General features: G+C 43.3%; 2 protein-coding genes across 2 annotated transcripts in view; one reads left to right on the top strand and one right to left on the bottom strand.

Moving 5' to 3' along the window:
- PHACTR3 (phosphatase and actin regulator 3) overlaps positions 1-1646 on the top strand; it is a 146009-nt gene extending 144363 nt beyond the window's left edge. Inside the window, exons 11-12 of the mRNA XM_075527683.1 lie at positions 58-198; positions 1551-1646. Coding sequence (XP_075383798.1) covers positions 58-198; positions 1551-1646 — 237 coding nt within the window. The remainder of the gene's footprint in view (positions 1-57; positions 199-1550) is intronic.
- Positions 1647-2928: 1282 nt separating this feature from the next.
- Positions 2929-23999, bottom strand: part of SYCP2 (synaptonemal complex protein 2) — a 77283-nt gene continuing 56212 nt past the window's right edge. The window contains exon 30 of the mRNA XM_075527682.1: positions 2929-3032. Within this exon, the coding sequence (XP_075383797.1) occupies positions 2929-3032 (104 nt within the window). The remainder of the gene's footprint in view (positions 3033-23999) is intronic.

Raw genomic sequence — 23999 nt, 5'->3', positions numbered from 1 at the left:
CACCTCAGGAGGTTGCTCTGGTGTGCCGTGTCCACCTGCGTCCATCTTTACTTGCAGCTTAATCAGAGGCCCACCGTTGATGAACTGCGGGACAGGAAGATCCTCATCCGATTCAGCGACTACGTGGAAGTGGCAAAAGCGCAGGACTATGACCGGAGGGCTGACAAGCCGTGGACTCGGCTGTCGGCAGCAGATAAGGTATGCGGCAGCCCTGGCCGGGGAGCGGTGTCGCAGAGGGAGGGCCATGCGTGTCCCCTGGGGGGCTTTTCTTAGGGTGAATTCCACCATGGCTTGGCCAGTTGGGGGTCCCCTGACATACATCTGGGATCAGGTGTCGGACACATTCTCAGCAGGGTGACAGTGCTGTCTCCTTGGGACTTGGGCACGGCCTGGGGACATCATTGGTTGTCACAGTTGTGGGTGCTAGTGGTATTTAGCAGGCAGTCAGGGTGGCTGCTCAGTTCCAGGAGAAACCCCACCCGGTGACCCATCCCCTCCCGGACGGATGGCTGCCTGTGAGGAGGCAGGGCCACTGCAGGAGAGGGCAGGCGGTACAGGTGCACATGGCCAGAGGGTGGGAGTCTGCGGTAGGAGGCTCTGGGCTTGTCCTTGGGCACCTCCTAACGAGGAGACAGAGGCTTGCAGAGGCTCCGGGAAGTGAGGGGTGCAGCGCTAGCACTGCATGATTCACCGAGTCTTCAAAACCTGCAGGCAGGGTGACTGATTAGCGGTATCCACGAGGGACACCGGTGTAAGTGGCCCGGGAGGCATTCACGGGTCTGGCGATTTGGCACCGCCGTGTGGCCCACAGGACACCTGTTGGCCAGCATCGAGTAGCCGACAAGGACGCACATGTCTGTGGTCAGCAGTGGTACGGAGTAGCCCACAGGGGGGCCAGCAGTGCAGGTGACCCACAAGGACACACACTTTTTCGTGGTCAGTATGGAGTGGCCCACGGCACACACTTGTCCGAGGTCAGCAGTGTGGTATGGCCTGTGAAGGCGTTCCTTGGCCAGTGTGCAGGCTCCACCCGGGATTACCCTCTGCAGAGAGCCCATCGGGCCTTCTACCTTCTCATGTGCACGGGCAGGTCATGCCCCACCAGCACCCTGGTGGAACGCAGGCTGTGGGGCTCGGGCAGACCTCCCTGACTGCCTATGGGTGCGATGCTGAGCACAGAGGCCCCAGACATGGGCACTTGAGGTATGTCAGCTAAGGAGTGAGCTTCCCATTACAATGTCTGCGTCCCAGCCATTCCTGCTCCGTGCTGCCTGTCTCCCTTGGAGTGACCTGAGAGTGGGGATGCTGACAGTGAGTCACGGGCAGCTGGGAGGACCTGCTCAGGCCAGGTCACCCCCTCTGGCCCCTGTGCCAACCCCAGGGAAGCGTTATTTCTCCGAGACACAAAGGCGGCCTATGTGCCCACTGAAAAGGGGAGTGGCCTTCGCTTTCAGCTGCTCGGGGACGGTCGCATGACTGCCCGGGTAATGCAGGGGCCCTCGGCCAGCCGGTTTCCCGTCCTGACACAGTGCCCTGTGTTCACCTTGCAGGCCGCGATTCGTAAAGAACTCAACGAGTACAAGAGTAATGAGATGGAGGTGCACGCGTCCAGCAAGCATCTGACGAGGTCAGGCTGCTGTTTGTGACAGCTGTGAGGTGCTTCTAAGGGGGACCTTACTTCTTGGAGCAGGGGGTGGGGGAGGGGTGGTCCTAGGATCTTCAAGAGTCACCAAGAGTTGGGTCTAAACAAATGTCACATTTCTTCAGGGCCCTCTGTTGACAGAGAGCCCTCCTGCTGGACCGACACAGCCCTGGCGCTCTCTCCGGGGCTGGGTGGGTTAACACAGAGTGAGTAAAGTGGGCCTCAAAGCAAGGAGAGTCATGCTTCTACCCGTTTTCTTCCCCTTCCTGAAGCGTTCAAAACTCATTTCTCTTAGCTGTCTCTCCTCCCTGCCTCATTGAAATGTTTAGTCAGCTGGCGATCCCCCAAAGGAAACCTAGGGGTGCTGTGGGTGAGGGGGTTGGGCTACTCCAAGGGAGAGATGAGGCTGTCTGCCCTGGAAACCAGTGGTGCTCAACCTTCCTAATACTGCGACCCTTTAATACAGTTCCTCATGGTCTGGGTGACCCCCAACCAACCCAAACTTTATTTTCATTGCTACTTCATAACTGTAATTTTGCTACTGTTATGAATCGGGCGACCCCTGTGACAGGGCCGTTCAATCCCCAAAGGGGTCGAGAACCACTGCAGTGTAAAGGTTTATGAACTTGTAAGCCCTGTGCAGTGTCTTAGGAGTCGGAATCGACTCTGTGAAGTGGGTTGAGCTTGGTCGGAAGCCCCTTCAAAGCTCAGGGACCCCATGCTCTGCTCCCCAACTCGGCACCTTCTGTGAGTGACATGATGCAACATGCTGGGAAAGTGAGAAGAAAAAGGCTTCCGGGTCTCGGGGCTCAGGTCCCAGGAGGGGTGTGATTACTGGCCCCTAACCAGGACTTCCACCACAGGGGGTGATGGTCTTTGCCCACATCATCAGACAGTGCTGACCCTCGGCTGCTTAGAGAGAAATGAGTGTTCAGAATTTCCCTCTTTTCCTGCCTGTGAGTGCAGTCCTCTCCGGAAGTTTTCACGAACCGCTTTCCCAGGAATACTTGCTTGCCTTTGGCCTTTCTCCCTTGCTCTGAAGAGGTTCAGGCCCTAAAAGCAGAGAGCGGGAAGCCTGCATGCAGACACTGCTTTAAATCGTAGACATCTTTTGTTTTTTAGCATCCCATGGCCATTGTAGGAGCTCTGCTGGCACAGTGGGTAACTCAGCTGCTAAGCAAAAAGGCTGTCCAGCGGGAGAAAGACATGCCCTCCACTTCCGTAAAGGAACCACCAGGTGGCGGTCCCACGCTGCCCCGCAGGGTGGCCGTGAGTTGGAGTTGGCTTCATGGGCGTTGTTCTTGTCGCGAGGTGCCATCCAGGTAGTTCTGATTAATAGCTGCCCGGTGGTAGTGTAGCGGGTTACTGTTCTTTAAAGAGAGACTCATGACTGCGGAACAGGCCGGGGACATAGAATCCCATGCTACCAGACAGCGGCAGGCTGAATACATCGAGGGAGGAAGAGGAGCTGGAAGGGCAGGTGAAAACGATGGTTTTCAATGTTTTAAAGGTTTTCCCAGGGCCTCACATACTTTGGAGGAGGTAGCAACCATCTTATGTTGATAAGTGATTATTCCTCCTGACTTGTCACTGCCCTGGTATTTCACTGCCCTTCCAAAGGTTGAACGACCTTCTTTCAAACTACTACTTGCTGCTGTTGGGTGCCTCGGGTTGGTTCCGACTCAGAGTGACCCTGTGCATGGCAGAACAGAACGCTGCCAGGTCTTGCGTCGTCATCCTTACAAGCTGTTAAAGCTTGAGCCCCTTTGTTGCAGCAGCTGTGTCAATCCATCTCCTGGAGGGTCTCCATCCATGCTGCCGTGCATGAGGGTCCTTCTCTAGGGACTGGTGGACGAAGTACGTGAGAAGAAGTCTCGCCAAGCTTGTTTCCAAGGAGCGTTCTGGCTGCACTTCTTCCAAGGCATGGGTTTGTTCTTCTGGCCGTCCGCTGTTTCTCAGTATTCTTTGCCAGCATCATGACTCAGATACAGCCCCGTCTTGTGTAACGTGTCTAGGAGGCAACAAAAAATCACTGGCATAGCTCCTTAGCACAGTCCTCAGAGTGACATTCTCAGATTTGCCCAGTGCGATATGTCGTTTGATTTCTTGGCTGCTGCTTCTATGAGCTTCGATTGTGGATCCAAGTAGAATGAAATCCTTGGCAACTTTCATAAGTGCTTCAAGTCCTCCCGCTCAGCAAGCAAGGTTGTGTCATCTGCATAGCACAAGCAATTTAACAAGGCTTACGCCCATCCTGATATTGGCCCCGTTCTTCTTCATCAAGTCCAGTTCTCGAGGTTACTTGCTCAGCATACAGACTAAGTAAGTTTGTGAGAGGATACCACCTTGACACATTCCGTTCCTTTCAACCATGTAGTATTCGCTTTCTTTTGTTTGAGCAATTGCTTCCTTATCTGTACACAGCAGTGGTTCTCAACCTTCCTAATACCGCGATCCTTTAATACAGTTCCACATGTTGTGGTGAACCCCCCCCAACTATAAAATTATTTTTGTTGCTACTTCATAACTGTAATTTTGCTACTGTTATGAATCAGGCAACCCCTGTGAAAGAGTCATTCGACCCCCAAAGGGGTCATGACCCACAGGTTGAGAACCACTGGTATAGAGGATCCGTGAGCACCAAAACATGTTCTAGAATTCCAATTCTTTGCAATATTATCTGTAGTTTATGAACCATACAGTAAAAAAAAAAACAACACAAGTAAGCATCTTTGTGGTATTCTCTGCATTCAACCAAGAGTCATCTATATCCCTTATCCATGTCCTCTTCTGAATCTGGCCTGAACCGCTGGCAGCTCCCTGCCAATGTACTTCTGCAGCTGTTTTTGAATTCAACAGAAATTTACTTGAGTGTGATAATGTTTGATAAGTTCCATTTTCTGTTGGAGCACCTTTGTGTAGAATGGGTACAAATATGGGTCTCTTCCAGTCAGTAGGTCCGATAATTGTCTTCTAAATTTCTTGGCCTAGATGAGTGAGTGATTCCAGTCCTTCATCAACGTGTGAAACATTTAAATTCGCATCCTCTCAGTACCTGGGGCATTGTTTTATGCAAATGATTTCAGTGCAGCTTGGACTTCTTCCTTCAGTTCTGTGGGTTCTGGATTATACGCGCTGTCTTGGTATCATTGAATGTCAGCCAATTCTTTTTGGTGCAGTGACGCGGTATTCTATTTTCTCATGCTTCTCATATTATTAATGAAGAACTTGAGGCTTGGTGTTTTTCTTCTTTTAGCTTTTGAGATACGTGGAATGTGTTCTCTTTAGCTTTCTAATTTCAGGTTTTTGAACATTTCATTTTAATACTTCCTCTGTCTTCGTAAGCTGATCTTTGAAATTTTCTGTTCAGCTTTTTACGACATTATTTCTTCCATTTGTTCTAGCCACTCTAAACAAGTTTCAGCACCTTTTCTGACATCCATGTTGGTCTTTTCTTTCATTATTGTCTAACGACCTTTTCCTTTTTTCATGAATGATGTTCTTATTGTCATGCTACAGCTTGTCAGGCATCTTGTCATTAGTCTCAGTTGTGTTGTGTTAGTCTGGGTACTTCAGAGAAACAAATCCACAGAAACTCATGTATAAGAGAGAGCTTTATATAAAGGTTAAGTGCACATCAAGAAAACATCCCAACCCAGTGCTGCCCAAGCCCACAAGCCCAACATTAACCCATATGTCCGACACCAATCTACAAAGTCCTCCTCCACCTCACAAAACACCCACTATGATGCCGACTACAGGAGGGAAGCCTAGTCAGTGAATGTGCAAGCATCTCAGCACTGGCAGGGGTCTCCACAAGGCTGCTCCCGCACCCAGGGCTGCATCAGGGTAGGTCCATGTGGCTTCTCCTTGGGGATGTCTTGCAGGAAGTGAGCCTTGCCAGCTGAAGCAGGGAACTGGCTAAGCTAGCTGCACCCTGGTCCGACCATCAGAAAGCAAGAGACCTGAGAACTAGAAAGGCGAGGCTCACTGAGCCATTTATCCCTCCGCCCTTCAATTAACCCATGTGTTTATTGGCCTGGATGGCACAACAAACTTTAATTACCTCAATCCACCCCTTGCCAACGTGGCACCTGTACATCATTCTTTGGCCTCCGAAGTGCAATTAAGTAACACCTACACATTAATCATATAATCCTGTGAAAATGTCCCCCCATCTATGAAAGTTTATACTTCATGTGCCATATCTGTTCTTAAAATGTTCTCTAAATATAGGTGGGGTATCCTCAAGGTTGCAGTTTGCTGTTTACGGACTTGTTTTCATTTTCTTGAGTGACAACCTGAATGAGAAAATTGATGACCTGTTCCCCAGCAGGCCCGCCCTTGTTTTAACTGGTGATACTGAGCTCTCATCATCTCTCCATGGATGTGATCAATTTGATGCCTGTGTATTCCATAGGCCCCGTTTATCTTGAAAAAGAGGCATTTAATGAAGATTTCCAGTTTCGTTTCTATCACCAAGGCTATATTTTACAACTACTGATCTTTCCTGTTTCCAACTTTTCCATGCCAGTGTATGGTAATTCTTAGTGCATCTTGATTGCACACTTGATCAATTTCAGAATGAGGAAGTTGGTAAAGTCAGTTTCTTCATAATTTAGTGGTTGGTACACACATCTGAGTAATAGTTGGATTTACGAGTATTCTGTCCCACACAGGAGTGTACTTCATAATAAATCTTGAGGTGTTATTGATGATATGCTCTTTACCTTGAATTTGTCTTTCCTGACATAGCACATCATGTTTGCCCAGCTCACAATGGTCAATACTGGCCTATTTGGGCTCACTCATGTCTGCGGCAGTGGTCTTTGTGAGTTCCATTTCGTTTTGATGACTTCCATTTTTCCTGGATCTAGCCTTCATACATTGTCTGATTACTGCTGGGTACTTGCAATGTTTCCTCCCCTGTTGAGTCATGCTCCATCAGCAGAAGCCGTATTCTATCCCAGTCAAGGTCACCTCCACTTTGAGGAGGCAGCTCTTCGCTGGTCCTGTTTTGAGTGCCTTCCAATGAGCGGCTCGTCTTCTGGCGGTCTGACGTTCTGCTCTCCCTAAGGTTTTCACTGGCCAGTCTCTCAGAAGGACGTGGCCTACTTCTTTTTCCTGGTTGGTCTGAAAGTTCTGCTGAAACCTGCTGACCGTGTCGGACTGACCCTGCTAGTATTTGAAACACTGGCCGGCAGAACCGTTAGCATCACGCAACATACCAGCCACCACAGGACAACCGGCTGACAGATGACTGGTGGAAACTTAAATCCAGTGTGCTATCTTGAGGTCTGGGGTTGGGGCACACAATTCACAGATGATCCTTCACCCTGAACAGCTCTCTCGCCATGTCTCATATAACGGTCTCCAGGGAGCTTCTAATCACCTATCCCATTTATTTTTGGAAGATTTGGGTACATTTTCACAAATTTATAACAATTTGTCTTTTTTTAATCTAACTTTCAGATTCCATAGGCCATAGAGATTTTCTTCTGAGAAGAATTTGTGTTTAACTTTTGATACCAACACTGAACATTCATCAGGGAATTTTCCTGAAGCTCAAGATCACGCGGTGTGTTTCTGAGAGGCGGATGCCCACACCCCCCGGTGACATCTCTGCACACTTACAGAGGAAACAGAGGATGCGTTTTACTATTTGGTGCCAGGAGAGTATGACCTGAGACCTACTGGGGTCAGTTAAGACCCAAATCATTCAGCCAGAAGAAAACTGTCCTTTGCCATTGAACCTTGTTTTCCACAGCGTGCAGCTGGCCAGACGGACGGGAGACGTGCATGCACAGGATACCACCCCAGGCCTCTGACATGTGATGGTGTCATTCAGTATTACGTGGGAAAAGGCATTTTTATTCTGATCACGATTCATTTGGACGTCTTTTGAGTTCATGTTACACAAAACAGGTTGTTGTATTATACTTTCCCCTTTTTTATATAATGCCTAACAGAAAAATGACAGCTGCAACCTTTTGATTCCTGATCATTTTGTTCTTCAATTAAATGATGACCTATTTCAGGAAATGGACCCAGGCTTTACCTTCTCTTTGGGACTGGGCACGAGAGGCTTGTTAAAATGAGTCTGTGAGACAAGTCACACTTTATTCCATTTGAGCCACCAGAATCCACGTGTGAAAGAGAGCTGCAGCATGTGTGTGTGTGTGTGTGTGTGTTTGAATTCTGTTAGTACATGTTGGTTGTGCCTCGGAAAACCAAGTCATCCTCTTTGAGTTCAGGTAAAAGCCTTTGGTTACCAAGTGTAGAAGAGATCATTCAGCCCCGAGGTAATTTTCTGAAATTGAAAATTAAGTCTTCATAGTTTGAGATCTGTTTAAAGCTCACATTTATAAACATTATGACAACCCCAGTTAAAAGAGAAGCAGTGTTAGCGGGAGAAAGGATTAGAGAGGGCACTGGCCAGGCATGCAGGGGGCATTCACAGGTAATACTACAAAGGGTGGGGTCGGTGAGTTAAGTGACCATAGCTCTGAGGAACATTTCCTCCTGGCCTGTGACTCAGTGTCCTTACAGAAATGAGTCTGCTTCCAGGGCAGGCGAGGGGGTGAGCCCAGCTGAGGGGACTTGCCCCTGAGAGTTTTCAGAGGCAAACCCTGGCGCTCTGCTGTGGCTGCCCGTCTGCAGGATGAGCCTCCCACGCAGCACTGCTGGTGCTGGAGTGAGGTCCACTTGGTGAGTGCCTAAGAAAGGATAGCCACCTATATGGTGGCCTTGATGTGACTGGTGGGTGTCCTCTGAACCTCCTACCTCATCTGCACCTTGTTGCTTCCCACCACCTTAACTTTTCTACCTCGCTGAGAGGTGGAGCAGGGTCTCCTGGAAATGCCTCTCTGTGGCAGCACACCCTTCTATGGGCCTTGTGATCCGTCCTAGGTGCTAGCACACACACTCCTTGAATGGTAGGCTTTTATAAGAAGTGCTTTTCAGGAAAGAAGTACAGCTGGGAAAACTTCTTTGAATCACATGACCACTGAGCATCAATTTCTAGATCCTTTCGAGCGAGAAGTGCTTTAATTGTATAAGCATTAATATATGCACCTTCTATTTTACTCCTCACCCATTGTGGGCGCCATTTGAAAAGTTGTCTACTTGTTTTCTTATTTTAAGCTAATGTATTTGTTCATAGTTCCAATTTAGTATTTTATTCCAATTTAAGTGGTCTCATTTGGAGGTCAAATTATGTAAAGCTAAGATTTCCATCCCCTGGCAGAGCAAGATCCATGTATTTATTACGAGAAAAGGGGAAGGCATGAGTACTGCTATTTTGGAATCTACCCAGCCTGAAACACAAGGGGGACTCAGTCTGCTTGGAACACCTGTGCTGTGACTGATAGGCGTCAGCCTGACCTCTGGCTAGACACTACCTAGCAGGTGGGACTTGTGTTTAAGACACATAATTGTATGGATTAAGCATGTTGTTAGTAAATTTGTGGGGGAATTAAATTTTCTTTAACAGCAACCCAAAATATTTAAGCTAATACGATAGAGGAAGGTATATAATGTTGTATAAAGTACATTAAAAATCTTCAAGGGTCTTGAGACTAGTTGAATCAATTTGAGACAAGTGACTTTGGGAAATACCAAAATCGCCTAGCAACAGGAAGTGTTATCTTTTATGGAAATGTGTGGCAAATTATGAGTAAGTGTATTCAGTTAGCTGAGGGTGCTCCAGCAAGTTGTGGAAAAGGGAATAAAAAGATAATGAAAATTTCCCACAAACTTGAAGTCCCTTCAGATATATTGGATGTAAGTATAAAAATATTTAGCTATATGATTATGTCTCTAAACACAAAATTCAAAATGTAGTACTCAAATTATCAGTCCCACCAGTTTCTAATACCCATTTTACCTATTTGGTTTCCAATGATTTTCTACTCGACTATTTCATATGAAAGAAAATATCTAAAGATCCTTATGAATGATTGTTTAACTGAGCACATGAGTAAGTTTCTAATATTTTATTGATATTAACCACTTAGACAAAAGTAAAATTTGTTAGATGAGCAGTAAGAAAACTGCCGGTTGTCAGTTCCTTAGGTCTGTGAGCACAGAACCATACCTCTGTGTCAAGTAATAAAAAGCATTTTTAGTGTCAATTTCTACTGTAAATATCCTTGACAATGTGAGCAGGGAAATTATATTTGCATCTTAATTCTATCTTTGTAAGAATCTTGATAAACCTGGTGCAGAAGTCTGGACATGGCACACATGCTAAAATTGGTAGACTTATTTTATAGCATCGTTCCTTTCAAAATGAACTTTATTCTCTTTTGGAAGGTACCTGTACTGGAAAAGCTACTGTGACTCAGGTGTATGCCAAGAAAGGCAGGCAGCTCTGTCTGTGCCTGCTTCCCCAAGATGACGCCTGGACTATAGCTGGACAGCCAGGACCACAACTGTCTTGCTCTGGTTCCTGCCTCCCAGGTTAGGCCGGTCAGTCGCTCGTATTTTGTGGCATATGATTTTGCTCAATATCTGACTTGGTTGTTTTTCATTCTGTCCCTGCTTACTCACTTCAGCTTTAATTAGGTATGCTTAGGATGTGCCTAGAAAGTGGTATTAGCAGGTGATGGTGACAAAGTGGCGGCTATGGAGCTTCACACAGAACACAGAGCCTGGCTGTACTAATTCTGTATCCACCCCACCCACCCCCGCACACACACACATACACACCTTACTGTGTGCATTCTGGAACAGTTGTCACCTTGCAGCTGTATTCGGTTGAGAATGTGTAGTGAACCTCTGCCAAGGTGTTGAATCTTGATCAAGCTGAGCATCGCAAGCCCTTGGCAATGCTTTCTCTTTGAAATCCGAAGATCAAGAACTTTTAGCTGCTAGTCACTGCTCAATATGCTTAATAGTCACTGAAAAATTAGCCACCTTTTTCTTTTTAAGTGGCCTGCAAACTAAATATTTGTATGCTATGTTCATATTTCTCTCTTAGCCCACAAAGTCTGAAATGATTTGTGTGGCCCTTTAAGCAAAACATCGTTTCATGTGTTCATCAGCCATTGGTGTGTGTTCTTTAGCGCACCATTCAGTCAAGTCCTTCGTCTGTTGTTATTGTAGGTGTGCTTTTTCTAGTTTGAGACCATTGTAGAAATAGGAGGTGATAATATTGTCTCCTTTTCTGTGGGCAGTCTTTTTACTCTAATATGGTCCTTTGTACAAAAACGTTTTAGATTTTGATGATCAATTTTTAAATTTTTTGTGCTTTTGTTACGTCGAGTCTGTTGCCAAATCAAAGGTCAAAAAGTCTATCACTTAATTTTTCTTCACAGAATTTCAGAGCTGCAGCTTTTTTAGAGCTTTGACCCATTGTGATATGCTTCCTTAAGGCAATGAGGTCTAGTGGCTCTCCCCCTTTCCCAATCTCATTCATTCAAGAGATTCTTCTTCCCTGTGTTAGGCCAGGTTGTGTAAGAAGGAACCTTGTATCAGAGAAGTAACGGAATCTTAATCTGGAGTCTGCCCCACCCAACACATGTGCCCTCCCTGTCACACGGCTGCACATGCAGATGCAGACAGGTGAAGCAGTGTCAGAGGAAGCCAACCTCTAGCAACCGAAGGGTCAGTAGGCACAGCTATACAGCTATCAATATAAAGATCATCGTAAAGTCATAGACAATAGGAAAGACAGGAGAGAGGATAAAATAAAGGAGTCAGATACATTTTATGGTAGCATGCTCACCTCAGCCCCTCTTGGTGGTCCACACGGAGGTGGGGAAAGGGAGAGAGTCTTTACTTTCTTGATATGTTTATAGGTAGCCATAAGACATGCATATTCAGTATTTATTATATGTTATAAGGTGGGTGGAATCTACAGTAAAGTCCCTAATAACTGTATTGGGGGGTAAGATATGAGGGGAGCTGGGTGACATGGTGGGAAAAAGAGATAGCCACAGAATGTCTGCTTCTGTAGGAAGAGAAAGCAAGCATGTACTCACTTTAAGGCAGCATAGCTATCAGGGGAGACTCTGTGGGAATGGTATTTATAGCAGGATAGTGTACTTGGACTTTATCAAAGTGGTGGCTTTCCTACCATGGAATACTCGCTTTCCAGATTCCCTCTGTTAGGGAATATAGTTCTCGTCATATTGCCCTCGGTGGTAGTTTTTCACAAAGCAGGAAGCCAGAGGGTACAGTCAGTTGGATGCAAGGTCAGTGGAATCAGGGCAGGCACAGACAGCTCAGATGTTGGCTCCCAAGGTCAGCAGCCCATGGGGAGCTGTCCCTGGAGGCAGACAGACTCCTAGCGAGGATGAAAGTGAAAGGCAATAGAGGAAGGAGCAGTTCTCACTCCTCAAGGAGAAATTATCAGGCTGTGACCTGGTTGCTAGGTTGAATGTCATTCCTACACTTTAATAAAAATTAAAAAACTAACTTCACTGCCATACAGTCCATACCAACTCATAGAGACTCTATAGGACAGGGTAGAATTGCTCTTGTGAGTTGGAGATGGTAACTCTTTATGGGAGTAAAAAGCTCTCTTTCTTCTTCTCCCCCTCCCCCCTTCTCCCCCTCCCCCCTCTCCTAGCTGGTAGTCTTGAGCTGCTAACCTTGCAGACTGCAGCCCAACTGGTAACCAGCATGCCACTAGGACTGCTATACAAGTTCAAAACAAAAACCAAACTCACTGCTATGGAGTCAATGCTGAGTCCTAAAAGACCCCTCTTAGGTTTCTAAGACGGACTGTTTACAGAGGTAGAAAGCCTCGAGTTTTCCTGAGCTGCTGGTGGTTTCAAACTGCCGACCATGCAGATCACAACCTAATTTGTAACCACTCCACCATCAGGGCTGATAAAATCTTTACTACCACCTTATTGATAACCTTGTTTCAAAGCAATTGACTACAGGTTTTTGATTACTGTAACTTTGGAGTAAAGTTTTGAAACTGAAATGCACACACCCTCCTTTTTAAGATTAAAAAAGATGAGTTGTTTGTATTGCCATTTAAGTTTCAAGAACAGTTTTTCTACTTATGTAACAACCAAAAATTAGCCATTGAGACTTTGATAGATATTGGGCTAAATGTGTAGTTTATTTGGATGGAACGCTGCCATCTTAACATTGTTCTCTAAGCCATGAACCTGGGGCATCTTTGTAAGCTTTAGGGCATTTCTTGCAGCAATGTTTTGTACTTGTATAAATCTTGTACCTCTCCTTGGTCAAATTTATTCCCACTTTGTTTTAATGCTATTGTAAATGTTTCAGATTGCTGTTTGGTAGTGTATAGAAATACAAGTGCCCTTTGCATGCTCATTGGGTGTCCTGTAGGTTTTCTAAATTTGTTTCTTGGCTGAAATAGTTTTGTGTTATGTGTATGTGAATTTCTGTCATCTGCATGCAGGCATCCAGGCACTGTTTTTCTTGCTGCATAAGTAGTCTGCTACAGTGTTGAATAGCGTGGTGAAGTGTTCGTCCTTGTCTTTTTGGTTTTCTTTCACCACTGAGGATGGTTCATATATTCCTTGTCATGTTGAAGTTCCCACTTGATTCCTTCTATAATGAAAGTATGTTGACTTTTGTCAAAAGCTTTTTCCTGCATCAACTGAGATGAGTGGGTATTTTTACCCCTCTTGATTCCATTGATGTGTTTATGTTGAACCATCCAGGAATTCCCACTTAGTCACATGGTGAAGGCGTGGCAGCAACTAACCACGTGCGGGTCATACTTTGGTAATGGGGACTGCAAGACTTTGTTGAGGTATGGAGAAAAAGGATTCTGGAACAGTGTCTAACTTTGGGGTTGAGTGTTTAGGAGGGTAAGATTTGTTACTTTTCTTTGGTGGTAAGGAAGAAGGAGAATTTGAGGTGCTAGTAGTACTGTTGTAATGCATTATTCCAATGTCTAAGGTCAAGTCAGAATTAAGAGGTCTGCTTTGGGGAGTGAACAGCAAGAACACAGAGGGCTCTGACAGGGGCAGAACAAATCTGCCAGAGAAGATTAGCACTACATGTAGGAAAGGGTGAGGGAGGGGCAAGGACTTGCCAGGTAAGTAGTGGAGATAGCACTGAAAAAGCCAAGGTGTTCAATGACCTGGGTAAAAGTTCCTAAGAAACATTCTGTAGAGGAGGGCAGTAGTTAGAGAGGACTTTGAAAAAAATTTAAATAAACATAGGCTACAATTGTCCTTCAATATCCCGACTTACCATTGGCGGGTTGTGGGAGGCCATGATGTTGGAGTGTTTACTGTGAATACTCAACAGGCCTGAGTACCCCAGTTGAAATGTATGGGCCTAAAGCTTGATTGATGTATTTTCTCTTCAGGCAGAAAGGGGGCAGTAGGTAAGTTGGACACAATGGAAATGTATCTCTTTATTTCAACTTAAAATCTATACAATTTGCTAGCATCAAAGTATTATGACAAAGAACACCAGGATTTATCAAACAGCCCGCTTAAAAGACTTCTCCTTGGGCTATTTTGTGCCTTCTAATTGGAGCGATAGCTGAATAAATACTCTTACATAGCTACTAGTGCTGTCCCATATGAGACACTTGCACGGGTGAGACACAGTAACTAGGCTCTTTCATCAGACGTAAATAATGACGACAGCCCTCTGCGTATACGGCGAAGCTCCTCCTCGTGCTATGGTGGTCCACCAAGGGGGAAAAAAATCATCACACTTAGATTTCACCAGTCACTATGAAACTATCACGTGAACTAGTCGGGGAGTCAGTCATTGATTCATTGAAACCACCCTCTGATAGTGTATCAGTGCTCATTCTCTACTATCATCACTGAGATTTAAGGAAGCCAAAAACTCCAGGATGGGGTTTAACAAGGACCAACATGTCTGCCATCTTTGGGTATCTTCTCAAAGCCGCTTCCTTTAAGCCCCAAGGGGATAACAGCTCTTCCCTAGCTTTAAGCCTTTGGGTAACTGTCAGGATACTCCACAGGCCAGCTGCAGTGCTTATGGGTCATTCTTCCTATTTCCATTATTCTAATTTTAATTTTTTCCACAACCCAAAATGAATTTCTCTTCATAAAGACCTATCTATTCAGTTTACCATTTTCTTGAGAAGCCTGTCTTGTATCCGTTTCATGTTTTCTTTCATCATGCACATCTGGAAATAAATAAATGCATTTCCATCATGAAGTATATTAGTATTGTTTTGTTACAGCAACCAATATTGGAGACTGCATATGAGATGTGTACCTCCGAAGTGAATATAGTGTCTTCACCATCAGTGTTGTTGCAGACATTTTCATCAAGAGAGGTTCTCAGAACATGGAGCCTAACAAGGGAAGTCATGAGAGGACTCAGCAGGAATTCCGACCCAGCTGCTAGCATCTGGTATATACACGTATCATCCTATCATTCAAATTATAAACTTGTACTGACCTTTGTTGCTCATTTTTCTGATAGATAGTAAGCTTGTGAATTAGCTTTTCCCAAAAGTCCTGTTTTAAGGGCAGATAAAACTAGTTATATTTTAAATATTAAAACACAGTTCTATATAACTTGGCTCTATGCTCAGTATTCTTTCAGATAAACAAAAACAGGAGGTGGCAATCTCTGATGTATTATCAAAAGTATCATGAATAAAAAACATTTAGAGCATGCTAAAGCAGAGGGAAGGCTTTTCCTTCGTTTGTTAAAAGCACAAACCGTGAATTCCTTCTCCAAAAATGTTAAAGATTCTTCCTCTCTTTCAAAATTTTCCAGCTCTTGTATGATGGTGAATTGGATTTTATCAAGTTTTTTATTCCTAGTAACAAAAATGAAGTGAAATTAATTTCAAAAACTAGCATTCACAAGCTGTCAGAAGAGGTTTTGATTACAGACCTGGACTCTTGAACTTGGTGGTTCACTTTTGCCATATGTTGTTGTATCAATTTCCAAGACTGTTTGATAAAATAATCCATCATCATGCAGTGATTCTGAAAAATATTTAACTTGAAAAAAACATAACCAAAAATATATGGAGCTAAGTAAGATAGGTCTAGGACATTTGAAATCTTAATTTTCCATAAAATTATACTCACTTCTAACTACAGAATGAGGTAGAATTGAAACAACATAAAGCATGTAAAATCCATGGCCAGCCCTTTTCTATGCGCAGCATACTGGAAACTACAGGGGTCCAGAGCTGGTGACAGAACTTGAACTACCCATCCCTGATTCGCTCTCCCACCTGCCTCTCTTCAAATGAGATTCAAAAGGTACAGCAAGGAAACTTTCTTTGTCCAAGAAAAGAAAAATGCTAAGTCAGAGCAGGAAGTAAACCTAATTGTCATTCTTCTGGTTCACACCAGTCTGAGGAAATTTGGGTTCCTGGGCATGTGTATAGCTCCAAAGAATGGAGTTAACGGACAATCTAGTGGAAAGTACAGTATACGTCATAATTAATTAATGATCACTCACTTGGTTCTTCCTCTTATATTCATGACGGAGTTTCTCATACATCATCTCTAAATGTGAATGTTCCACTTTGCAATCCAGTTGAGGGATATACTCATATGATGAAACTGCGGATATGTTTTCAGACAGTACAAAGTGAGGACAACCAGCTAAAGTCTCTAAAGATTATGAACTCAAGGGCAGGTAACATTTTTTTAATTTTAAGATAAAAAAATTGGTAAAACTTGTAATTTCATAACAAATCAGTCAAGGCACACTCTTCTAAGACTGACATGTGGCAATAGGCGAACTATAGATCTAGACTCATTGTGCTAAAGCATCAGCAGCAGTCTCCGTGGGAATGTGTGCAGATGAAGCCCTGAGTGACCTCAGGAGCCACAATCTAAGTAACTGTATGCACCAAGACATCTGCTCTACTTACTTGTACAGCTGTTACGATCTACATCTTCTATTCTAGACCGCTTTTGGGGAAGCAAGTTCTGTCTCTGTTCTTCTTGCTCTTCCATTTCTATGTCATCAGAATTACGTCCATCTTGTATGTACATTCGTTTGCGATTAGGATGCTGAGTGGCACCTTAGGGATGATTAAAAATACCTAGTATTTCCTTGTTTAAAAGCTTTTGTTTCATTTCTTTGCATTATGTTTTAGGAAACTACATTGAAGTCCATCTTGTTTATTTGCATTTGGAAATTCACTAGGCTTTCTAACATCACGATACTTCAGTAAACAGTAACCGTAGAGCAAAGAAAGGACTGCACACCTGATGATGCATGAGCCGTGTCAGAAGATGTGCTACAACCAACCTCCTCTCTTCCCTCACTAGATGAGGACAATGGAGACACGGAATCGCTTTCCTGAAATACACATTAGAAATTTAAAATACTGCAGGTACCTTTGGAATTACACTGACCACTGCACTCAAGCTCTAAAGCCACCAGCTGGTGTTTGTCCCTTCCTCTTCATCTCAACCCAGCCCTCGGTTAACCTCATTCCTGCAAGACAGCAGTTCTGTAGCTGCCTTTGGACTATTTCTCTGTGTTTGAAGGAGCCCTAGTGGCAGTCAGTTATGTGCTGGACTGCAAGGTCAGCTGTTTGAATCCGCTAGCTACTCTTCAAGAGGAAGAGATTTATAGCCTTGGAATTGCTTATAGGGTCTCTAATTGCCAGTTGACTCAATGGCAAGGGGTTTGGCTTTGGGGTGGGGTGAGGGACATGCTTTTAAAATTCTTCCTTAGTAGGATTTTCATTGTTTTGAGTCAGGAAATGAGAAGTCACAGATTAACAAAAAATTTAGATCCCTTTTCCTGCTTTCAATTCATACCTTTACAACACACCTTTCTATCCCCCCTTATTTGTCATTGTTTCCACCACTCTGATTAGCCTCCTTCCTAGTCCATAAGCATGTAGATTACTTCCTTTCCTTTCTTTAAGGAGTTGCTGCTCTTTCTGATCCATGTAGATAAACTAGGTCCAGCTCAGGCCCCAGTGCTCCTCGTCTAGCTGTAAAAGTCTGTTTTGACTTTATCTTATAGATTATTAAAATATTCTTGTTGATGGTAGACTAACTTTTATAGTAGCAGGGTCAACCAAGTTCCTATAGAATGATGAATCCAAAGGTTTAATGCTAAATAGGTCAGTGGGTCAGCAACTATTTACTATCATTCCCCCCATCTTAAACATCAGATGAAAATAACGAACCAATTTTAAAATGTCACACAAGGCGGCTTCTTTATTCCATTTTTTCTAGGCACTTTTGCAATTTCCCTTGTAGTTACTCTTAAAGGCTAATAATCTGATGATTTCACAAACAATCTTAGTTTCAGGCAAGTTTGAAAGGTTTAGTATTACACCTACCTCTGTTTGTGTTTCTGTGTAATTCTCATTGGTATTTGGAAGTTCATTTTCTATAAACTGTTTTTGTGGATTGTAACTGCTTACATCTGAATAACTGCTGGAATTTTGTGTTTCTTGTGGAATTGCTCCAGGACCATTCCCAGTAGTAGTATTCTTAGATACAGGAGTATGGTTGGGCTAAGAATGAAGAAGACAGAAAATTATCTAACAAAATCCCAGAGCATTAAAAACAGTTGACTATGGTTATCTTTCTAGAAAAGCCCAGAAGATTCTAGTCATTCAGTTAAGACAATTCAAAGTTGGAGGAAAAGGAAACTCATTGGGAAGTGACAGCCTTCTCTTTAAAGGACCAAGAACATTTTGAAGTCAAAGGCGGGGCATTGAATGGCCAATGAGTGTGCAACTTCAGGGTCTCCTTGTGGACACAGAGGCCTAGGAGCCCACGGTATAATGACAGCGGAGGAATGTACCATTTGTAACACTGCGTTAACGCGTAGTGAAGGGTAGTGTAACAAAAAATAGGTAAATTTCATTGAATGCTATCTTTTATCAAATGAGTTTCCTACGTAAGTGAAGAGTATATAGTGGAAAAAGAAATTTTGCATTGCGCATAGCAAAAACTCAATATCCAGAATACAAAGGACCTCTATAAATATATCTGAATGGATTTAAAAAAAAACAACTTTGACAATCTAAGGACCCCTGATGCTGAGCTCAGCAAATGATGACAGGAGAGTGACAGCACTGAAACCCAGGGCAAGCTTCCCAGGGCCTGGTCCGCAGTCACGGGAAACAGATCTGGTTCACGTGTCATATTAAAGTGACATCTAGCACCAAGTAACCGTAAGGATTCCATTGATGGGCAGATCCTTGATGTCAAGAAGGGAAAGGTGGGAGTCTGAGGGGAAACTGAGGCAGGTGAGTCAGTACTGACTTAAAGGATCTGAGAGAAAATAGAATGGTGGGAAGTTGGTTTTCAAAATGTAGTATTATAGAAATAGAATATCCCAGAAGTACTTCGCAGGGAGGGGGAGAATAGGGAGGCTAGCTCCCTACCTCTGCTGTCAACAAAAAAAGACATTGGAGTTTTATATAAGCTTTGCAGGATATATATATATATATATATTTATTTTGTGACGCTGCTGGGTTAAAAGAATGTTTGGTTCAAGGTGGTAGGACAAAGGTTAGATGTGGCAGAGGTTTAAGAGCTTGTGCTTAAAAAAAAAACACCCCACACAACCAACCTCACTGTCATTCCATTGAGTTTCCAAATCTGTACACCTACAGGGTCACCAGGACTCAAAACTGACAGAAATGTGTCAATCATATGGCTGGTAGCTGGAAGCAAACCTGCTGTCATCACGCTGCTGCTGAACCTGGGGAAGAGTCGACTGCTCCTCAGAGTCTGGGGCTGTAATTGGTACAGGAGGAGCACTGGTGGCACAGTGGTCACGCACTTGACTGCTAACACAACGGTGTGTGGTTCAAATCCACCAGCTCTACAGAAAAAAAGATGTGGCAGGATGCTACCATAAAGATCACCTTGGAATCCTGTGACTAAAACGCAGGCTGCCACAACTTCCTTCCACAGACGGGCCAGTGGGTTTAAACCACTGTGCCACCAGGGCTCCTAAGTGAGCAATGAAAGGCTACAGACTTTGAGAGTGAAACCTGAAAAGGTGCTTGTGTGTGGCAGGAACGAATGTACTGGAATCTCAAAAAAGGTGCATCCATCTTCTGGTCTGCAGCCATGGCTGTTCCTGTTACAGAATCCTCTGTAGCATGCATGCCACCACCCTTACTCCCACACTGCCATCCACCTAACTCTTGTCTGTAGGCTTCTTGGCAGCTGAGAATGTATCTTTCATTTTCCCCTCAGACCAAAGCCAACAACCTTAAGTACATAAGCAGTGCATGTGCAGATTTGATGATGATAGGCAAATAGATAACAGAACCTTGACAATCAAAGATTACGCCTCAAGTTAAAGGAAATAAATGTCTTCACAACTGGACCAATAAAGAGCATCAGGATAAATGGGGGGAAATTAAAGTTGTTAAGGATTACCCCATACTTGGATTCACAACGAAAGGCGGCATTTCAGGCTGTCACTTTGAAGACTAAGGAGACCTTGATGAAAACTGGACCATGAGTAAGGAATAAGAGCAAGAACTATGCCTTTAAAGTTTGATGTTGGTGAACAAACACTTCTTGGAGAAGGACCAGTTCCTGGAGAAGGCCAGGCTGTCTGCTAGAGTGAAGAACACTGAAGAGTAGGAAGGCCTTCCATGAGAGGGCAGCCACAGTGGACTCCCGCATAACAATTCTGAGGATGGGGCAGGTCAAAGTAACATTTAACTGAGTTGGAACCAACGCGAAAGTACCTCAAGCATACGACTCCCTTCAGATATCTCTGCTAAACAAGAATAATCTCTTACCAAAAATGGATGTGGAATTGGTGAGCAACTTTCTCTTGTACATGAATTTTTCTCACTGCTTTCATTTTTACCATTTAAGGACTCAAGTGATGACTTTTTCTGAGGTATTACACAACCATAATCTTGGATAGACTCCCTCTCAGTTATTTCTTCTAGACCTAGATTGCCACATGGAACAAAACACAGGTAACATTATAATACTGACAACTGCTTTAGAAATCACATAATTTAGTCCTCAAATCCTAGATGAACATTTTAAACAAAAGCACATATAGTGTTAACTAGGGTATAATGATCTGCCTGAGTATTAATTCCCAGTGAGGAAATTTATGGCTGCATTGTCAGTATGAAGAGAGATAAAGGCCATGAATATGATCTATATTTATGTGAAGTATTGAAATTCTGGACTTTGCCTGTGACTATAACCCTACTGTTGACATTCTACAGGACTAAGGGAATGTTTAAACTCTGCTAGAGGGTGTGACTGAAGTCACCATCCATTGTTTCCTTGGAGGTAAGACCTGCAAAAAAGATAAAAACCATACCCCTATCAAAACCATTTCTCTGTGTGTCAGAGCCATCTCAGGCTGAGAAAGCCCACAACCATTGGAAGGGGTACATTCCAGGTCTGTGTCTGAAGTGGCGGAGGCTGAGACTCTGGGACTGAGTAAGGGGTGGCTTCCAGGAAGACATGATAGAGATGGGTGTTGCTATGGGACCATTGCTTCATGGTAACCTATTTCCCTAATAAACGCCCATAATTTTAAGTATTGTTTGAGTTCTGTGGGGCCAATGAGCCTAACTTAGAAGCAGAGAGCATGGGAGGAACGTTTGGAGTCACATCTGCCACCTGCCTGATGGCCACAGGGACGCCAGCTATGACTTCCCATCTATTTGTCCACCATGCTCATCTGAAATGACAGTCAACCTGAGCATTGTGAAAATACCTGAGGCTTCTAAGAATGCTAGTTTCTAAAAAACAAACCTCAATGTATATAATATGTCCAATAAATACACCAGGATATTTCTTAGCTTTGTCCACAAAATGGCAAAAACAACACCCCCAGCCCAATTGTTTGCATGTTTTAAGATAAAAACATAAAAATTACACATTTGTGTTTTCAGTGTTTGGGAATATATTTTTTATTGGTGTGTTTTGACTTCCTACCATGGAAAATTTCATTGCCCTAATAACATTGTCCCAAGTCCACTTAGCAAAAACTAAATAACTGGCATTAACCCATTCAAAGTGATATTTTGACTACCAACCTCCTCAATTACTTTTTTGATTTGTTCATAGGACAGTATTGATTATGCTACTACAGGAGAGCTAATACCTCTCATTACTTCTACTGACGAGGGCATCCCAGACAAAGATGCAGAGGAAACATCAAGACTGCTATCTCTTGTGTCCTTGGGTCTGGATAACTTCTCCCACCCTTTTGGGGGCTCCTCTGGTGCTCCAGTAGTCTGTGATTCCTTGGGAAGCTTTATGGTTTTAGAATGGGTGGTTTCCTCCTAAATGTGTTGACAAAACTTTATACTTGAAATATAAATATTGAATTACGTATCTTATACACAAACAATGTCCCTACAACATACAGGCATAACAAGGACCCAACCATGGGCACGGAAAAACTATTATATATAAGACAGCATAAGACAAATACACAGGAAAATTGGTGGCAAGTATCGGAAACCAGAGCTTTCCTAGATCTTAAGGTTCAATGAGAGGCTCAAGGGCTTGAGAGGAGCAGAGTGTAGGTTCTGGGTACTTACTAGGGAAGAGAAGTACACTTTGCAAAAACATTTTCTTTCTTGGAATGTTGGTCAGAGTTTTCTTTGAATAGGGGAGGGTGGTGTGGGGAGGTTTACCTGTCTGTAAGGTAAGTTTAAACCGACAGAATATGTAGAAATACGTTGAACACGTGGAGATTTATAATTTGTGTAGTAATCAGATATACTGGCTGAGTCCCAAACGCTCCCATCCAGAACTACATGACCACAGACAAGTTCCTTCGCCTCTTTAAGCTCAAGGTTCTCATTTGTAATAGTCTTCCTCACTTCAGTGCTTATGAGAATATAAAAATTAAATCCATAAAGTGCTTAAAGCAGCACCTGGCACCTCATAAATACAATATTATTTTATACTGATTAAAGCCTTTCAGGAATAGGTGGTTGGGGATATATACTAATAGTCAAATGAGCTTTTCAGCACAAATTAATACATTTTTTATGGTAAAATTAGGTGCCTCGGCTGATGTTTGGGTCAGCTTATACTCAAGTATATATGGGATCACACAATTTAGCATTTATATTGCCTAAGGATCAAATTTTAGAATTTGTCTATACATTTTCTCCTGTAGGTGGTCTAAAAAGTGACAATGTATTTATATTTTTATGATCCTACGCTATACACTTATTGTATCTGTTTACCTTTACTGGCATTTTCTCTTTAGATGACAATTCTGCTTCACTCTCCGAGTCTGAATTTGAGAGATCTTTATAATTTATTTTCATTTTTGCTGCTCTTCGTGGAAGTCTGGTTCGTCCATCTGGAACTGTGTCATGTAACTTTCCAGTGGTGTTTTTTCCGGGTGTCTTTAAGAGGAAAAATACCTTAATATTATTTAACCAATGTTTGGGACACCACGAATATAAAATGGCACTGCGACAAGACAAGTAAATGAGAGACGATGTCTAATAACCAGCCGACTTTGTATCATCCCATTTCAAATCTCTTCTTTACCTCCTTTTCACCCTTAGTACAGGAAATCACTAATGAGACATAAAATCTATGGCCATAGAATAAAGTAGTTTCCAAATAAGGTTAGCCTGATTTAAAATGATGAAAAGTGTGAGAAAGTATACAGAGGCAGAAACGATTGTAAGCAACAACTGTTAATGATAATGTTAAAGGAATTGTGAACTTACCATTACTTTCTTATATCTTGGTGGTTCTGTTTCTAAGAATGATCCTGTAAATTAGAAAAATAAAGTTTAACTTTTCAGATAAGAGTTGGCATTAAGGTTTATTAGTGCACCTCTGCATACAGAAGTAAAAACAAGATCACATCTTTACTTATATGATGTTTGGTATGCTATCACTGACCAATTTCCTTTATATTGTAAAACGTTAAACAGACAAAAAGTTAGAGTTAACATCTGTGAACTAGATTATGAGCAACACCACATCTACTTCCGTGTACTCTCTCATACCCCTGACCCCTGCCTGTGCCCGCACACAAGGTAAGACTGTCCTGAAATTTTTGTTTTTCATTCACTTCCTCTAAAAGTAACGTTGCATTCCATATATATATATATCATCCTTAAGCAATACAACAAACTTTATAAAAGATATCACATAAATCCACACTGTGAAGTATAGCTTTGGTCTCTGTTCCTTCTGCATTTCAAACAAAATGTTTTCGACATAGTCTTTGAAGCCTAAGAAATGGGGTTATCAAGCCAGGAAAGAAAAGCAAAAGTATTTACAACACGTTCTAATCTTTCCCTTTGTTTTAAAGGTGCTCCATCTTCCCTCTAGATCATTGAGCTCCTTGAAGACCTCTCCGACTCCCATTAGTTACCCCACTGCTGCTGAGTACACCCTCCCCAGTCACTGCCTTGTCACACACGTCATCTAGATTCCAAAGACTT

The sequence above is a fragment of the Tenrec ecaudatus genome, chromosome 12 (assembly GCF_050624435.1).
Source record: "Tenrec ecaudatus isolate mTenEca1 chromosome 12, mTenEca1.hap1, whole genome shotgun sequence".
Taxonomy (NCBI): Eukaryota; Metazoa; Chordata; class Mammalia; order Afrosoricida; family Tenrecidae; genus Tenrec; species Tenrec ecaudatus.
The sequence above is the reverse complement of the archived record's forward strand: the minus strand, read 5'-3'. Positions and strand labels throughout refer to the sequence as shown.